General features: G+C 33.3%; 2 protein-coding genes across 3 annotated transcripts; both read left to right on the forward strand.

The window, feature by feature from the left end:
- Positions 1-11,979: 11,979 nt before the first annotated feature.
- Positions 11,980-14,685, forward strand: LOC110708493 (pre-rRNA-processing protein TSR2 homolog). Of its 2 annotated transcripts, none has more exons than XM_021886623.1 (4): positions 11,980-12,301; positions 12,635-12,720; positions 12,900-13,007; positions 14,264-14,685. In XM_021886623.1, the coding sequence occupies exons 1-4, from the start codon at positions 12,112-12,114 to the stop codon at positions 14,462-14,464; spliced, it is 585 nt and encodes a 194-aa protein (XP_021742315.1). In that variant the 5' UTR covers positions 11,980-12,111; the 3' UTR covers positions 14,465-14,685. The 2 variants fall into 2 exon arrangements, with proteins under 2 accessions (XP_021742315.1, XP_021742316.1); XM_021886624.1 differs by having other exon boundaries at positions 12,650-12,720.
- A 148-nt stretch (positions 14,686-14,833) lies between these two features.
- On the forward strand, positions 14,834-17,504 carry LOC110708492 (aldehyde oxidase GLOX-like). Its single transcript, XM_021886621.1, has one exon. It carries the CDS (start codon positions 15,505-15,507, stop codon positions 17,152-17,154), a length of 1,650 nt encoding a protein of 549 aa, XP_021742313.1. The 5' UTR covers positions 14,834-15,504; the 3' UTR covers positions 17,155-17,504.
- Positions 17,505-17,543: the final 39 nt, after the last annotated feature.

Genomic DNA, 17,543 nt, shown 5'->3' on the forward strand with positions numbered 1-17,543 from the left:
TACTTCTAATGCATCATGTGTTGTGATTCCCATGCACACTTGCTCATCGCTTGATTTTGTACTTCCTTCAAGCATCTCTTCATACAATGCCATCTCTTTGCTTTGGTCACCTATCTTTTCCTTGTTCAAAAGGACATTCTCAAGGGCATCGTTAGTAGTGAGCAAGTGCTCATGCATAGAAGTTACAATAGAATCAATACTATCAATCATCATTCAATTATCAAGACTAGAGCTTGGATATTTCATGCTCTCATTCAAATCAAATTCTATCACCTCATCTCCTACTTTTAGTGAAATTTTAGCACTTTTAACATTTATTAAAGCACCCGAAGTAGCAAGAAAAGGTCTTCCAAGAATTATTGGAATGTTAACATCTTCATCCATTTCTAACACAACAAAATCCACCGGGATTACAAACTTCCCCACCCTTAGAGGAACATCCTCTACCTTACCCTTTGGGAATTTAATAGAGCGATCGGCCAATTGTAGGGTGATGTTGGTGGGTAGAATTTCCCCCTTCCCAAGTCTTTGGTATACCGAGTATGGAATTAGGCTAACACTAGCCCCTAGGTCACACAAAGCATTATCAATTTGCATCTTGTATATTGCACATGGGATAGAAAAGTTACCGGGGTCTTTCAATTTGGGTGGCAACTTGTTCATGATAATTGCACTACAATTCTCGGTGAGACTAACCGTTTCAACCAATTCACACTTTCTCCTTCCACTCAAAATATCTTTCAAAAACCTAGCATAGTTAGGCATTTGCTTGATAGCATCGGTAAAAGGAATTGAAAGGTGAATTTGTTTCAATGTTTCAAGAAATTTTCCAAATTGCACATCTAATTTGTTTCTAACAAATTTGTGAGGATATGGTAGCTTTTGCAATTGTTTTGTTTCTCTCTCTTTTTCTCTTCTCTCTTCACTCTCTTTTTCAAAATCTTTCTCTTTCTCAAATTCTTTTTCTTTCTCACATTCTTTCTCCTTTTCATTCTCATGGTTTTGCTCTCTCTCTTGTTCAAAATCACTTTTAAGGGGAGGCTCACTCATGTTCATTCTCTCATTGCCTTTTTTAGGAACACTTTCTTCCAACACTTTACCACTCCTTGTTGATATTACATTTACGGGCCTCTTAGGATCTAGTCCTTGGGGTGGTAGTTTAGAAGTGCTAGTCCCTTCCTTCAAAGCATTGGCCAATTGAGAAATGTGTGTCTCTAGCATTTTATTATGGGTCATCACTTCACTAAATTTCTTTTCACTAGAGGCCATGAAAGTATTGAACATTTTAGTTTGATTTTCCATCATTTCCTCCAAGCTAGACCTACTATGTGGTGCTTGTGCATAGTAGTTGTCTTGGGAAGCCCTATTACCTCTAACATTCGAATTGGACGCATTTTGATTACAAGAACCACTATTATTATTGTTGTTCCAATTGTTCCGATTATTAGAGTTTCCCCCTTGGTGAAATTGCCCTTGATTCCCATAGTTTCCTTGATTATTATGATTATGGTTACCATAACCACCTTGTTGGTTGTAGTTACCTTGGGGATTTTGGTCCCTTTGGTTCCTATTTCCCCATTGATTTTGGTTATGGTAATCGTAATCATTTCCTCTTTGGTTATAGGAATTCCCCCTTTGTTCTCTTCTATTTGGTGGTAAGTATCTTTGATTGTCATTCCTATGTCTATTATCATAAGACAAGGCATTGACTTGTTCATTTTCATTTTCATTACCATCTTCGTATTGGGGTTGGGGTTGGGAATCATAATTACAAGAAGAGGTATCATGGTCATATGACCCACAATTTTCACAAAACAAACATCCATGAGGCATGTTATTAGAAGTAGAGGGAGAAGAGTTAGAATTCATACCTCTCCCCTTAGATTGGGAGGGATGCTCTTGTGTTGAACTAGAGGTCTCTAGTTTTGCCTTAATGGACGTCATCTCCTTTCCAAGGTTGGCGATTTGGGAAGTCAAATTGTTGATGGCATTAAGGTGATCAACGGAGTAAACCGCATTTCCTCCCTTGTTTAGAGAATCTCTCTCTCCTTCTTGCCAATCCATGTGGTGCCTCACCACATCCTCAATTATCTCTATGACTTGCTCCTCCGTCTTGTTCATAATCAGGCCACCCGCTCCTGCATCCAAGCTAGTCTTTCCTTGTGGGCTCAAGCCCCCATAGAAAATTTGAAGCACTTGATATGACGGAATTCCATGATGAGGGCACTCCCTTTGATATTCCTTGTATCGTTCCCATGCTTCATATATGGTTTCACTAGCTTTTTGACGGAAACCTTGGATCAAAGCTCTTGCCTCGGCCGTCTTCTTTTGGGAATAGAATCTTCCTAAGAAAGTCGTGGTGACCTCGTCCCAAGTTCTCAAAGAGTTAGGCCTCACCTCCTTCTCAAGCCATTCAAGAGCCCTTCCTATCAAAGAAAAAGGAAATAGCTTTAGTCTCACAAACTCTTAAGTTACCCCATTTACCTTGATCGTGTTGCAATATTTTTCGAACTCGTTCAAGTGTGCAAGAGGGCTCTCATGTTTTGCTCCACTATATTGCCTCCTTTCAATCAAATTAATCATTGCGGGCCGAATCTCGAAGTCATTGGCTTGAGTAACGGGTGGAGCAATGCCGCTTGAAGCTCTATAAGCTCCCGGAGTTCCCAACTCCTTTAAAGGTCTTTGAGGTGGTGGTTCCGCGTCACCCATTTGATCTCGATCCTCCTCGAAATTGGTCTCTCTAGTTGGGGGAGTAGTAATCGGCCTAGAACCGGCTCTTTTTCTCCTTCTATAAGTTTGCTCAATCTCGGGATCGTAAGGTACCAAGATCCTGTTATGAGTTTTGCGCATACACTCTCAACAAACGCAATTAGTAACAAGGCTACAAGTGTAGCCAAAAAGAAACAATCTTTTTGATTTTTTTTTTTTGTTTTATGGTGAACTAGACTCAAGTAATCAATTAGCAATCAACAACACCGTTCCCCGGCAACGGCGCCATTTTGATGGGCGTTGGAACGGTCGCACATTCCACACTCGATCAAACACATTTATTAACAAACACCTTACAAACCAAGCATAATGACAAGTAAGAGTTCGGTCCATAAGGAACGGGATATGGTTGCCAAAGATCTTAACACTTAAGCTAATTCGAAGTCAATGGTGAATTGGGGTTTTTCAAGTAGACAAACAAACTATGGTTCTAAATCAATGAATTAAAGATACTAGGGAATGGGATCCACTCAACCAAGGCAATTAGGAAAACGGGGAGTAAAATAGACGAGATATAGCAAGGACTATATGTAAAATCAACCTCATACAATTAGAAAACAACTCACACTACTAAACTTAGATTCCTCATTAGTTTAGCAATAGATGATACATAATCAAATTACAATAAGTAATGACATACTCAATTTACACTTCCATGTCAAATTAGGCATATCATGCTATCAAGCTCCTAAGTCAAGGGTAGCTAAACCTATCATGAGGAACTAACAAGCATATAATCAATTTAATTGCAATACAAACATCAATGCTTCTCCCACATTTGCATAGTTAACCCAAAAGGTCGAGCTTCACCCAACCCCTAGCAAGAAGACTACTCACAACTCATGTTTATCAACATGCAATCAAGAATTAGGGTTCTAACTACTTCAATAATTGGGGAAAAGTGGTTAACAATTGAAATAACTATCATCCAATAACAAATTACCAAGAACTAAGAAGATTTAAATAACATGCAAATACCAAATAAAATCTGAAATTAAGTAGAAAAAGGTTGGAGAAATTACTAATTGAAGCTTCAAATGTTGAATACAAATTTCCAAACTTTGAGAGTAATTCTTGAATTTCACTAATACAATGATTTGATTTGATGAAAACTAAGCTAAATTAATTTAAAGGAATGTTTCAAACTAAGAGAGGTTTCTGAAAACTAGGCTACTGTCCTCCCTCCTAAATGAGCTAAAGGGGAAGTATTTGTACTCCCCGAAACACATAGGGAAAACCGTCAAAAGAAAACGGATTCCCAGCGAGGAGCGCCCGCTCCACAATGAGGAGCGCCCGCTCCACACATGGTGCACGCCCGCTCCCCTGCTCCACAGCATAGGCAGAATTCAACTTCAAAGGGAGGAGCGCCCGCTCCTGGTCAGGAGCACGCCCGCTCCTAAAAGACTCTGAATTTGGGCAGATTGTTGCTAAAGTCGAGGAGCGCCCGCTCCAGGATAGGTGCACGCCCGCTCCCCTGGAGCGCCCTCTCCATTCTTTAATTCTCTTGCCTTAAACACAAACCATGCACCGAAAGCTTACCAAATTGAGTCCATAGACCTGCAAAACATGGACAAACACAATCCAAGAGAGGGAAAGCCGAGACAAAACATTTTCATTCAAAATAGGGTTAGAAAGAGGGGAAATGATCGCAAAATCGGGTTTAAATTAACACAATAAGTGGTCAAATAAACCACTTATCACATCATGGTCTGTTGGTTTATTATCGGCTTGATTCATACCCAACTTAATTCACATTCTCCTATATACTCTGCACATAATTATTAGGAAAATTTGACAATTACCACCTTCTATTATGTCCATTTTAGCAATTACCATCTTTTTTTTTTTTTTGAAAATTACCACCTTCTATTTTCAAAAAATCAAAAGTTACCACCTTCTTGCCTCCCAACTACCACATGACGTCATTTTGGGTCCATTCTTTACCTTACCTCCCTATTTCCCTCATATTTCTCATTCCTATTTGGATTCTCATCTCCCCTTTCACTTTTTTCCCCCGAACCAACAATAATTGTTCGTCAATTTTGATTTGGAGGAGTGAATTAAAGTGTTTCTGATTTTTTGGGGGAAAAAAGTGAAAGGGGGTGTAACACCTCCGATTTACTAACTAATAATAAATAAGAAATAAAGGAAAAATAAACAACCGTTAAATAAAACTGCGAAAGCATATACCTAAATCGTAGGTATTACCGCCACACTCAACAACCTGTCAAGTGTTAAGGCTACAAAATCCCAATAATTACAACCCAATAAACTAAGTGAGCTATTTATACAACTTTACAAACTTGTTATAGCAAATTAATCGAAACACTTGAACTCCTTTAGCTACAACCACTTGATCATCCTGTTTAGACAAACTTGACTGCTCACCATTAAGGACAAATTCCAAAATAGATCGTCTCAGGGCCACCATAAGAAAAAGACATGGCCGCAAACACAAGTAGCAAAACAAAATAACACACACTTCAACAAAAGCTGAGTAATCACCACAAATCAGAATATAGAGTATAATTCAATAATAGACAATACTAGCTCAATTAAACAATGTAGTTCGAAACTACATTACACATTGTACTCTGAAAAATAACCTTTATCAACTCAACCTCGAATAATAATACGAACTTTTACTCAATTAACTCATATAACCCATAATTGTGCCGTGCTCTTTGTTTTATACCTAGCCTTGGACATGGGTAATTCGAATAAAACCAACAAGTATAAAAATTTGAATACTCCCAATAACCAGAAAACACCTTGAACCAGACCACATACGGGCCAATTCCCACAGTAGGGGACCATAGAAAAATAAATAATAAAGATTGTACCTCATTCTTAACTCATGATCATTATCTCATTACCAACATGCCAAGGACTAAGGTCTATAACGCCGAGCCTCAAACCAATAACAAAATAATAATCCTCAACCTTTTGATCTCATACATCGATCAAATAATTATTCATAAACAATCTCAACAACGGCACATGTTCCCAAATAACATAACAATTCAATTCAAAAACATCTCAACTCTTAGGGAAATAATACTAGCACCCAAAAATAATTAATTCTCAACCCAAAAATAATACTCTGGATTAATAACCTTAAACCTCAAAACAATACTCCCTAGATAACACAATCAATATAATCAATAATACAACAAAATAATACGACACAATTAAATCATATATCACAACATATTAACAATATATGCAATAATTGATCATATGAATAAAAATTATATAAACCTACACATAATAAGACGAATTATAACAAAGCCAACTCCAAGAAAATTTCGTGTGATTACGTTATGATCGATACTTAAACATTGAACACGATCAAAGATTCATGAAACAACGAACTATGCTAATGATAGTTGCGATTAACGGTGGAACAAACCATAAATATGATTATACATGTAGGATAATTACGCATGACATCACCATAGAAAAAATAAGTTAAACAAAGTTTGGTCAAAAGATTTATGGGTTAAATCCAAACTTATAGTTGAACACCTCTTAGGGAATATTATTAGGGTGAGGGGGTATATATATCCTCTCATAAAAGAGATTAAAAAAAATACTTAATAAAATATATTATTAAAATTCTACCAAAATAATATATTTGTATATATAAAAGCTCTAATTTTATATTTTATCAAATCGTAAAATATATGGGTATTACAGGGGGATGAAAATCGAGTTAGGAATGAAAAATGTGAGGGAAATAGGGAGGGAAGGGAAAGAATGGGCCTAAAATGACGTCATGTGGTAGTTGGGAGGTAAGAAGGCGATAACTTTTGTTGTTTTTGAAAATAGAAGGTGGTAATTAAAAAAAAAAAGTGGTAATTGCTAAAATGTTCATAACAGAAGGTGGTAATTGCCAAAATCTAATATATATATATATATAAAGGTGAGTTTTTTCCCGAGTTTTTAGAGAGCCACATAGGATCTAATTTTCTTAGCGCGTCATGTAAGATTATAAATCTTAGTAGTAGCCAATTAAATAGGAGATTATTAATTTCTTTTAGAATTAAATAATTCAAATGCGATGTAAGCAAAATTGGCGAATGAGATTTTTAAGTTTAAATTAATTAAATATTATATATTATCTTTTAATATCAGGAATTTTATCTAAATATATAACAAATTTAAGACTCATAAATACAACAAAAAAAAATCAAACAAACCGTGCATCGCACGGGCTTCATCTAGTAAGCATATATAACAAAGAATATGAGAGAATGTAAAATTATACAAATTCTTGGCTGCATTCTAGTGCAGCCAAGCTAGCGGCAACAACAATAAATATGAACATATAGTACGTTAAAATGAACATACGTATTTTTTTTCTTCCCTATATCTTAAATCTCTTTCTTCTTCTTCCTTAGCTCTATTATTTTTCTCTCTCTTCAGTTTTCTTCTCAATTTAAAATTTTCTTTCCTCTTTACCTCACTTCCCTTCAATCTTTAAAGTTTTCTTCTTCTTTATATAAAATTTTGAGTTAGTAATTCGTGTTTTGATGGGTATACTCCTTTCTTTCTAAATCTATGAGTTTCAAATTCAATCATTTGGCTTTATCAAAGAGGAAATAAAAAAATGGAGGAGAGAGAAAGTTGAGGTCAAAGAAAACAATGGAGGTTAGATTTTATCAATTTGTAATTGTATTTTGTATGATTTCGTTGATAATGCATGATGATTTATTGTTTGATTGTTTGAAATTATTATGAGTTTGTGATGAATATCAATTAAATTGCTTAATTGTTAATGAATATCAATTGTATTGCTTAATTTGTAGTTATTTTCTCTCTCCCCTATCTTTCTCTCTATCTTTTGATTTTTTTTTCTTTTGATTTCTAATCATGTTACAAATCAATAATTATTTTCTCTATGATGAATCAAGATTAGATTTAAGGTTTATAATCAATTTTTTAGAGTTTCAATGATTACAATCGATCTTGAATATAATTTCTGTAAAAAAACTGAATACGTAGAAATTTAAAATGAACATCTTTTACAAAATGAGCATTTAGTACACCGAACATAAATATTAAATACATAAAAAATGAACATATTTCGACAATTTATTTTATCTTTATTTTTCATTAATAATTATGTACAATGAATTTGAACCTTTATGAAAATCATGTTCATTTTAATATCCTAAATGTTCATAACTTTTTGTTACATATTCATTTTATAAGTGTTCATTTTTTAATACTAAATGTTCATTTTTATTAGGTTGAAAGTAAAATATAATACGTTGAAAGTTAAACTATCCGAACATTTATGTTGAAAATCTGAACAATTTATTATGAATATAAATGTTTCGTTATTCTTTACGAACATATCTGTTATTGACACATATGACATATAGAGTGAATATTATTTATATTTTTAAGTATTGTATTGATGATTATGTATTATAAACATTCTAAATAATTATTATGAAGATATTTTGTGATGATTATGAAAATTCTGATTATTTGTTATATTTTAGTGAGTACAGATTAATTGTATTTGTAGAAGACAAAGACTCTGAATTAGTGAAGAAACAACTAAGAAGTGATGAAGAAGTATATGATATGTACAATGAATTTGCCTTTAAGTTGGAGAATTTTCAATGTATATGATCCCAATTTTATGGTTGTATGATAAAGGTTCATTTCTAATGTACTAAATGTTCATTTCTTTTTTTTTTTTTTTTTTGACATGTTCACTTTTTATTACTGAATGTTCATTTTTATTACTGAATGTTCATTTTTATTACTGAATATTCTTTTTTTTTTTTTAATGTGTTCATTTTTCTAACTAAATGTTCATTTTTAAGGTAGTGATCTAGCAAATTTATGATTATATGATAATTAGATTCATTTTTAATAAATTATCATTTCCTTGTAACATGTTCACTTTTTAGTATTAAATGTTCATTTTTTTTACGTGTTCATTTTTTGTTTTTATATGTTCATTTTTTTCATGTTCATATTTTTCAACTAAATGTTCATTTTTTTATTTGGGCCGCGCGTTTTGGGCTTCACTTATTGTAGCTATCTTAGCTGCACTAGAGTGCAGCCAAGACCAATTGGTAAAATTACACTCGTCCCCCGGCACATTTCCATTACTTCAATAGGTCTTGGCTGCACTAGAGTGCAGCCAAGATGGCTGCAACAAGGCCCAACAGCCCAAACACGAACGCGGACCAGGCCACTAAAAATGGCCCACCCAACAAAATCCATCAATCTTTCAGAAAAAAAACCCGTCACTTTTAAACCACCATCATCAACATTAATTTCAACTTCTCCTCCCAAAAAATCATTTACTTCCCAACATCAATTTACTTTCTCTCTCCTTTCTCTAGTTTTCTCTCTCTAAAAAATTACAAATTCCATGGAAAGTAAGCTTCAACCCAAATCTCTCTCTCTTCTCTGCAATTTTTTCTCTCTTTTCTCTGTAATTATTCTCTTTCTCTTCTCTTCAATTTTTTCTCTCTCTAAAAAAATTCAAAAATCACCATGGATATTCAACAAGAACTCCATATATAAGCAAAGAATCTTACTTTTTTTTTTAATTGTCACTCTCAAACTTAAATTTCTAATATTTATTACTTCTCTATTTGATTTTCTCTCTCTAACAATCAATCACACGATTCACCCTCTCCAAAAAAAACAACCATGGATATTTGAAATCAGATAAAAAAAAATGAATCCTTCCAAAAAAGGCAAATTTATGTTAATTTCACTTAATTTTGTTTGAATTTTTATGAATATCACTTAAATTCGTTTGAGTATTGTTAATTACTCTTTTGTTCGAAATTTTATTGGAAATATTAAAAAAAAATTAATGAAATCAAACGGATACAGTATGTTCATAAAATATTTTGAAATGTTCATAATATAAATATTTGTTGTTCATATGATAAATATTGTTAATGTTCATAAAATGTTCTCATTTTGTCTGTTTATATGCTTATGTTCAAATTTTAATGCTTATGTTCACTTTCTGAAAATGCATATGTTCAATTTCTTAAATGCTTATATTCATATATTTGAATGCTTAAGTAAACTTTCTGAAATGAATATGTTCACTTTTTGAAATTCATATGTTCATATTTTTGTATGTATATGTTCACCTTTTGAAATTCTTATGTTCATACACATTCAAAAAATGAACCAATGCATATGTTCATATTTTGAATGCGTATATTCATTTTCAAAAATGCATATATTCATATTTTTAATGCATGTATGTTCATATTTCGTAAAACTTATAATGCGTATCTTTCATAATCATTTTCTTCAATTTTCTTATATTCATAATTAAAGGTCGTAAATTCAATTCATATGAATTATATGTTTACAAACCTAATGTTTGTGAAATCAAACGGATGCAGTATGTTCATAAAATGTTTTGAAATGTTCATAATATAAATATTTGTTGTTCATATGATAAATATTCTTAATGTTCATATAATGTCCTCATTTTGTTTATTTATGCTTATGTTCAAATTTTAATGCTTATGTTCACTTTCGGAAAAAGCATATGTTCATATTTTTTTACACATATGTTCAATTTTTTAAATGCTTATATTCATATATTTGAATACTTAAGTAAACTTTCTGAAATGTATATGTTAACTTTCTGAATTCATATGTTCATAATTTTTTATGTATATGTTCACCTTTTGAAATTCTTATATTCATACACATTCAAAAAATGAACCAATGCATATGTTCATATTTTGAATGCGTATGTTCATTTTCTAAAATGCATATATTCATATTTTTAATGCATGTTCATATTTTGTAAAAACTTATGATGTGTACCTTTCATAATCATTTTCTCCAATTTTCTTATGTTCATAATAAAGGTCGTAAATTCAATTCATATGAATTATATGTTCACAAACCTAATCAAATCGATCATAATACATTACAAAATCACCACCTAATATAATCGAAATTCATACATAGATCAAATTGGTAGAAATTTAACAAAATACAATTACAATTGAATATAACCTTTCAAAAAAAACTTAAATGAACACGTCCAAAAATAAAAATGTAAATAACAAAGTTGCTGCTCATTTCCAACTTCTTTCATCATTAATTTGGATACTCCGGCTTGTACTCTCTGAAAAAATAAAAATAACAAAGTGTTCATGACCTGCACAATAGATGTTCATAAAGTGGACTACGAATGTTCACAATGATTATATATAGTGAAATAACACTGGTCATTGTCTGGTGAATTGAATGTACATTGCTCACTTCTGGAGAATGAATGTTCATAGTATAGAAATGGAATGTTCATATTGAATATATATATGTGTTCAAAATGTAAATCATAAACGAATACAATGTTAAATGTATAAAATGTTCATATAATGAACTCAAAAACAAATTCAATTAAAAAAAAAAGATAACAGATTAAGAAATTCAAGATTTCGTAACTTATTGAAGAAATCAATAGCAATTGTAAATTGAAATAGTGCAATTCATCAAAATGTAGATAGTTTTTCAACAAATTCATGAAATTCATAATTATAAAATCACAAAATGAATCTAAAAAATGCAAAACAAGATTTATCAAATTATAAAATCAGAAAAGCAAGATGAATCATCAAATTCATTCAATTCATCAAAATCAATGTCATCAAAATCAATTAATCAATAGTATATTGAAATTCATAAAATTATAAAATCATAAACAATTACAAATTCAACGAAAATATAAACTAATTAATTATAAACAACACAAAAACTAACCTCCATTGATGATTTTCATGAGGAATAGCAACCACCTCCATTATTAAGTAAAGAACAGAGGAGAGAGAAAATCTTGATTAAAAGAGAAGAAGAGGAGAGAGAAAATATCAAATGGAATAAAAGAAAAAGGAGAGAGAAAATTGCAACCCAAAAGGAATCAATCCATATACGAAGTAAATGACATAAGAAAAGGGGGATATTCAGTGAAGTTCTAGTAGGAAGAAGGGAAAGTTGAAGGAGAAAATAGCAAATTGCGTTTTATTAATAAAGACCTGCGTTTTGGCTTGTTGTAGCCATCTTGGCTGCGTTAGAATGCAGCCAAGAATTTGTACCATTACTTTGTACTTACTCTCATTTGGGCCGCGGGACATGTACACACAACACAGTGACACACTACATCAAAGCCCGTAAGGAAATCCGACCAACAACCTCCCCAGTAAAAAGGAAATAATTGAAAATCAAATCGCTAGGGTTTAGTAAAATCATCAATCAATCCATCCAAATTCTAGGGTTTATACTTTCTTCTCTTACATCTCCATCAATCGAGAGCTGACCAAATTGAAAATGGCGGAGATAAAAACGTTACCAGCGGATTCAATTCAGCACTTTCAAGAAGGAGTATCACTGGTTCTCTCAAAATGGTGGACTCTTCAAATGGCTGTACAAAATGAGTGGGGAGGCCCTCATTCTCACCAAAAAGCTCTTGATTTCTACTCTCAAATCTTTAATTTCTTCCATAAACCTAATCGCAGAGGTTTGTTCCTTCAATTTTCCGTTTTAATTTCTAAATTAAGTAAAAATTTGAAAGTGGTAACTTCAATCACTGATTAATATGAATAACATCAATCTATGCTTGTTTTATTGGGAATTTGGTTATGTTTTCTTTTAATTTAGATTATAAGTACTTGATTAATTTAAAATTTGAGTTTTTTTTTTTTTTTTGAGTAATTTAGAGAGGTTTGCACTTGTTTAATTGATTTTATTAATGTTATAAATTGACAATTTTTTTATGATTCTGAATTTCTGATGTTTGGATTATATATTTATTTGTATTGTTTTTGATGTTTTTTCCCCCTGTTTTACTCAGAACCTGTTTACATAGACGAATTAGAAGATTTGCTAGAGGATGGTTTGGATTCTTTTAATACAGATGCAGAAGACGATGTACCAGAGGTGATTGCTTCATTGCAAAATAGAATACATTTCAATTATTTTTTCAAGTTTACAATTAAGTTACATGCATAATTGTCATGCTAAATTGGATGAGTCGAATCGAAATGCTTAAGATTTGTGATCAGAAGTTATGGCTTTATTCTAGTTTAGATTTTTAGTGTCTGCTTTGTAATTTGTAGGTAGCAGATCAGTTGATGGCTATGTATGAAGAATGTTTGGTAGGCAACTATCAAACAATTCAGAAGTTAAAGCAAACAAAACCGGTTACTGTTCCTCGTGTAGAACAGGTAATCGACATTTTCTATCTTGTTTATTCTGTGTTAGTGAAGATCTAGTCATCTAGATGACTGCAACAAATACATTCATGAGAGAATTTTGGAATCTGGGTTATGCATTGTTGTTTGTGGTTTGTATTATGTGCATTTGGGTTGTTACTTGGAAGTTGGCATGATATTTTGAAGATTTTGCATGAATAATGAAGTTTTTGTATACAGTATCAGATCTTGGCTCTAAATATTGGAAGGGCCGAAATTTGAACTAATCTCTCTTCCAAAAATAATCACAATGTTACAACATTTTACAAGTAATATAGGGTTATCTACGCTTAATAATTAATTGATAAAGAATAATTTACTTGAGCTCGGCCCCGGTGGAAGGTCTGCTTTTAATTTGTGCAGAAAAGTTTGAAGTTTAGATCTATTAGGAAACAAGATATGAAGAGTCGAAGACTAATAGTTCTAGGCTGATCCTCAAAATCTGTAGTTCTCTTCCACTACTGCAGGAATATTTTTCAACTTTGACAAGTATTTATATAAGTGTATCGTGGCTACTGGTTAGAAAAGCAACTTGACTATGTTTCCAAACATTCTAAGTATTCATTAAGAAGGTATTCCAATTATTTGGTAAACTGAACTATGTTTTTATAGCATCATCTTGAAAATTGTATTTTCCCTTTGACGTCATCTTGAAAAAGATGCTTGCTTTTCAAGAAGGTGTTTGGCTCACTGATTTTGGGTATAAAACGGAATCAAACAAGTAAAACATCGATTAAATATTTTTGCATTCCATATATAAAGCATAATTTTACCTGGAGCCTGGAGATGATAAATACCGTCTCCACGGGCACTACATCAACCATCCGCCCCCCCCCCCCCTCTCTCTCTCTCTCCCCCATAACCCAAAATCATAGCCACTTCAATACCACATCTGCTTGCCACTGTTATCACCCACACAACTGCTCTACGACCATTTGCTATCTCACAGGGAGGAGATGATTACAAAATGAAGTGTGCTGACTTCTGCCTTTTTCTCCTGGACTGTTTTTCACTATTGTTCTTACACTGTCTCATTGCAGTTCTCTTTTTTTTACATCAATATCTTTGCCCCATTATGTTTCAGCCTGTTTATTTCCAGAAGCTTATAATATTACGTGAAAGAACTTGTATTAGCTACCATTATAATTACCTAGGATTTTAGGAACTGTGATATCAGAAGTGCTTCACTTTTATGTGCACATGTTGAAGTGCTAATTGCCATGTCACAGGATGCAAGTGACAGCGATGAGGAAGCTGATGAGAGCATGGGGAATGAAGAGGAATCAAATATGACGGTAGATACAACGGAGTCCTTGCCAAGTACTAATCCCACAGAAATACAGAAAAACAATGGCATACACCAGCAGATGGAAGAAGCTGAAGATGGATGGGTTAAAGTTTCAAGGAAGAGTAAAGGTCGAAACAAGTAGCTTGGGACCTAATGATCTCATCCTAAGCCCCAAGCATTGGTTTTTCTTTTTCTTTTTCTTTTTCTTTTTCTTTTATCCAATTATATCCACTAGTTTTTCACAATACTGTGTGTATTTTGCATGACACGCATGTTGAGGAATGTAGTTTATTTGAGAAGTGATATATATGATATTGAAACATAATTGAGTTTAAATGAAAGTGCTCGTGTAATTTCAATAAATATTTTACTATAATTTTGCTGTGAACATTTTGCGGCTTCAATCTCTGGTAGTACCTGCTGGTAATAAATGGGTTTTGGTTTCCTTAAAAAGCTGATCTATTGCATTCAAATATCATTTCTTGGGTGTTGGGGTTTATGGCTGGTTACAGGTCTTACAACCACACAATTCTGGCTTCTTATGTCTGAAGAGTTGAGATGGTCAGGCCACAGCACTCCAGTGTGACACGTATCGGTCTGGCCTATTCTACCATCAAACATTCAAGCCGCATAAAATTCGTTTATTAAGCATCTGGTGATACCACCTATGGTATTATTATAAAAAGGTAGTACAAAGTGCTGGATGGCTTGTTCTTGCTGGTTGAACCAAAAGCCTATATTTGTATTTTAGGTAATACGGTTTTTTGTTTGTTTTTTTTTTTTTTTTTTTTTTTTTTTGAAATAGGTAATACGAGTATATTAATTCTTGCTAGTTGCTACTATCAAAATAAAATAAAATAATTAAAAAAAAATATTCTGCTGTTGAAGGGTGGTTGTTCCTTGATTATTTTTTGGGGGATAATTAAAAGAAATGTTGGTCTGTAAATAAGCAGGTTTATTGATACCATATTCTTTGAATTAGGTGCAATCTTTACCTCTATCCTTCAAAGCAGCTTAATCCAAGGATTAAGCGCCCTTCAGAGGTGATGTTTATAGAGGGATCACAATTTATTCATTCTTTTAGTTTTCATACTAATTTTCCAACTTTTTCCTACCAACTTCTTCAACTAAAGACTTCCAAACATTCAATTACTTACATTGTGCGATCAACTATCCATCATCATGCTCATCTTGTTTCTTCTGCTATCCTTAGCTATTGCCTCTTTTTCTCCGGCGAAATGCCAAAGCTCCTTATCAAACCTGCAAAGTCTAGGCGAGTGGCAAGTCTTGCATGAAAACATCGGCATATCAGCCATGCACATGCAACTTTTGCGCAACAATAAGGTTGTAATGTTTGATAGAACTGATTTTGGCCCTTCTAATATCTCCCTCCCTTATGGACGGTGTCGCCATGACCCCTCTGACATTGTCCTTCAAATGGATTGCACAGCACACTCAGTGTTATACGATATTGCTACTAATTCCTACCGCCCATTGATGGTCAACACCGACACTTGGTGTTCTTCGGGCTCTGTCCTTCCCGATGGAACTTTGGTTCAAACTGGTGGATATAACGATGGTGATCGTGCGGTACGTACAATTACACCTTGTGGATCAGATGATTGTGATTGGAATGAATACCCTAGTTATTTATCGGAGCGCAGATGGTATGCAACAAATCAAATTTTGCCTGATGGTCGTGTTATAGTAATTGGTGGTAGAAGAGTTTTCAATTACGAGTTCTTTCCTAGGACGTCTAATACATTTTCATCTTCCTCGTCGACGTTTTGGCTTGATTTCCTTTTGGAGACTCATGATGATGAGGAAAACAACTTGTACCCTTTTGTGCACCTATTACCAAATGGTGATTTATTCATCTTTGCCAACACTCGCGCTATATCATTTGACTATATTCAAAATAAACTAGTTAAGGAGTTCCCTCCCATTCCCGATGGAAATCCTCGCAACTATCCTAGCTCGGGCTCTTCAGTACTCCTACCTATTGATGAGAATAAACCCGGTGAAGTTGAGATCATGATATGTGGTGGCTCACATCACGGGGCATTCACACAAGCAATGTCAAATAGGTCATTTGTACGCGCAAACAACAATTGTGCACGCTTAATAGTCACTGATGCGAACCCTAGTTGGAATATGGAGGACATGCCAATGGCGCGTGTTATGGGGGACATGTTACTACTTCCAACCGGTGATATCCTCCTTGTAAACGGCGCTGAATTAGGCACTGCTGGATGGGAGAATGCCGCAAATCCAGTCACTACTCCATTGATTTATCGTCCAAACAATGAAATTGAACATAGATTTTTCATCATGAGTCCATCACCAAGGCCTAGGATGTACCATTCCGCAGCCATTTTATTAACAGATGGACGAGTTTTAGTAGGAGGAAGCAACCCACATGTTTACTATAACTTCACCAATGTGGAATTTCCAACAGATTTAAGCATAGAAACATATTCACCACCTTATTTGTCAGCCGAACATGCACCTATGAGACCTAATATTATCTACGGTGATCAAGTAGTTGGCTACGAACAACCTTTTACAATCACATTCAATGTGCTACAATACCAATCCGACGATGTTGTGTCTGTTAACATTATTGCTCCATCGTTTACAACACACTCACTAGCTATGAATCAAAGGATGGTGGTTTTGAGAATGTTAAGGATTTCTCAAGTTTCATTAGGGATGTTTAATGTAGGAGTTATGGGACCTTCAACAAAAAATATTGCACCTCCTGGGTATTATTTGTTATATGTAGTTCATGCTGGTATACCAAGTTCTGGTATATGGGTAAAAATCCAATAAAGTTAGTGAAAACTCGTGTTAATGTACTTGCTATTTTTTTTTTATTTTTTTATTTTTGAAACTATTTAATGAAAATATTTGTTTCTTAGCTTTACGTCTTTGAATTCTCATTTTTCTCTCAAATATTGGTAAATGGACTATCATTTCCTATTTATTTTCATGTCAATTATGAAAATCAAATATAGTAATCCGTAATAACTTAATAAAAACCATTTCCTTTCTTTTCTATTCATGTCAAATCCTTTAACTCAAAAAGACCAATATTATTAACTTGATACGTACATTATATGATTTATATCAAATCACTCTTTTTAAAATAATTTTTAAATATTTTTTTCATCAAGCGTGTCATCAAAAAGCGATAAAATCCCATTTTTTTCTCAAATAAA

This window comes from Chenopodium quinoa, unplaced genomic scaffold (assembly GCF_001683475.1).
Source record: "Chenopodium quinoa cultivar QQ74 unplaced genomic scaffold, ASM168347v1, whole genome shotgun sequence".
Taxonomy (NCBI): Eukaryota; Viridiplantae; Streptophyta; class Magnoliopsida; order Caryophyllales; family Amaranthaceae; genus Chenopodium; species Chenopodium quinoa.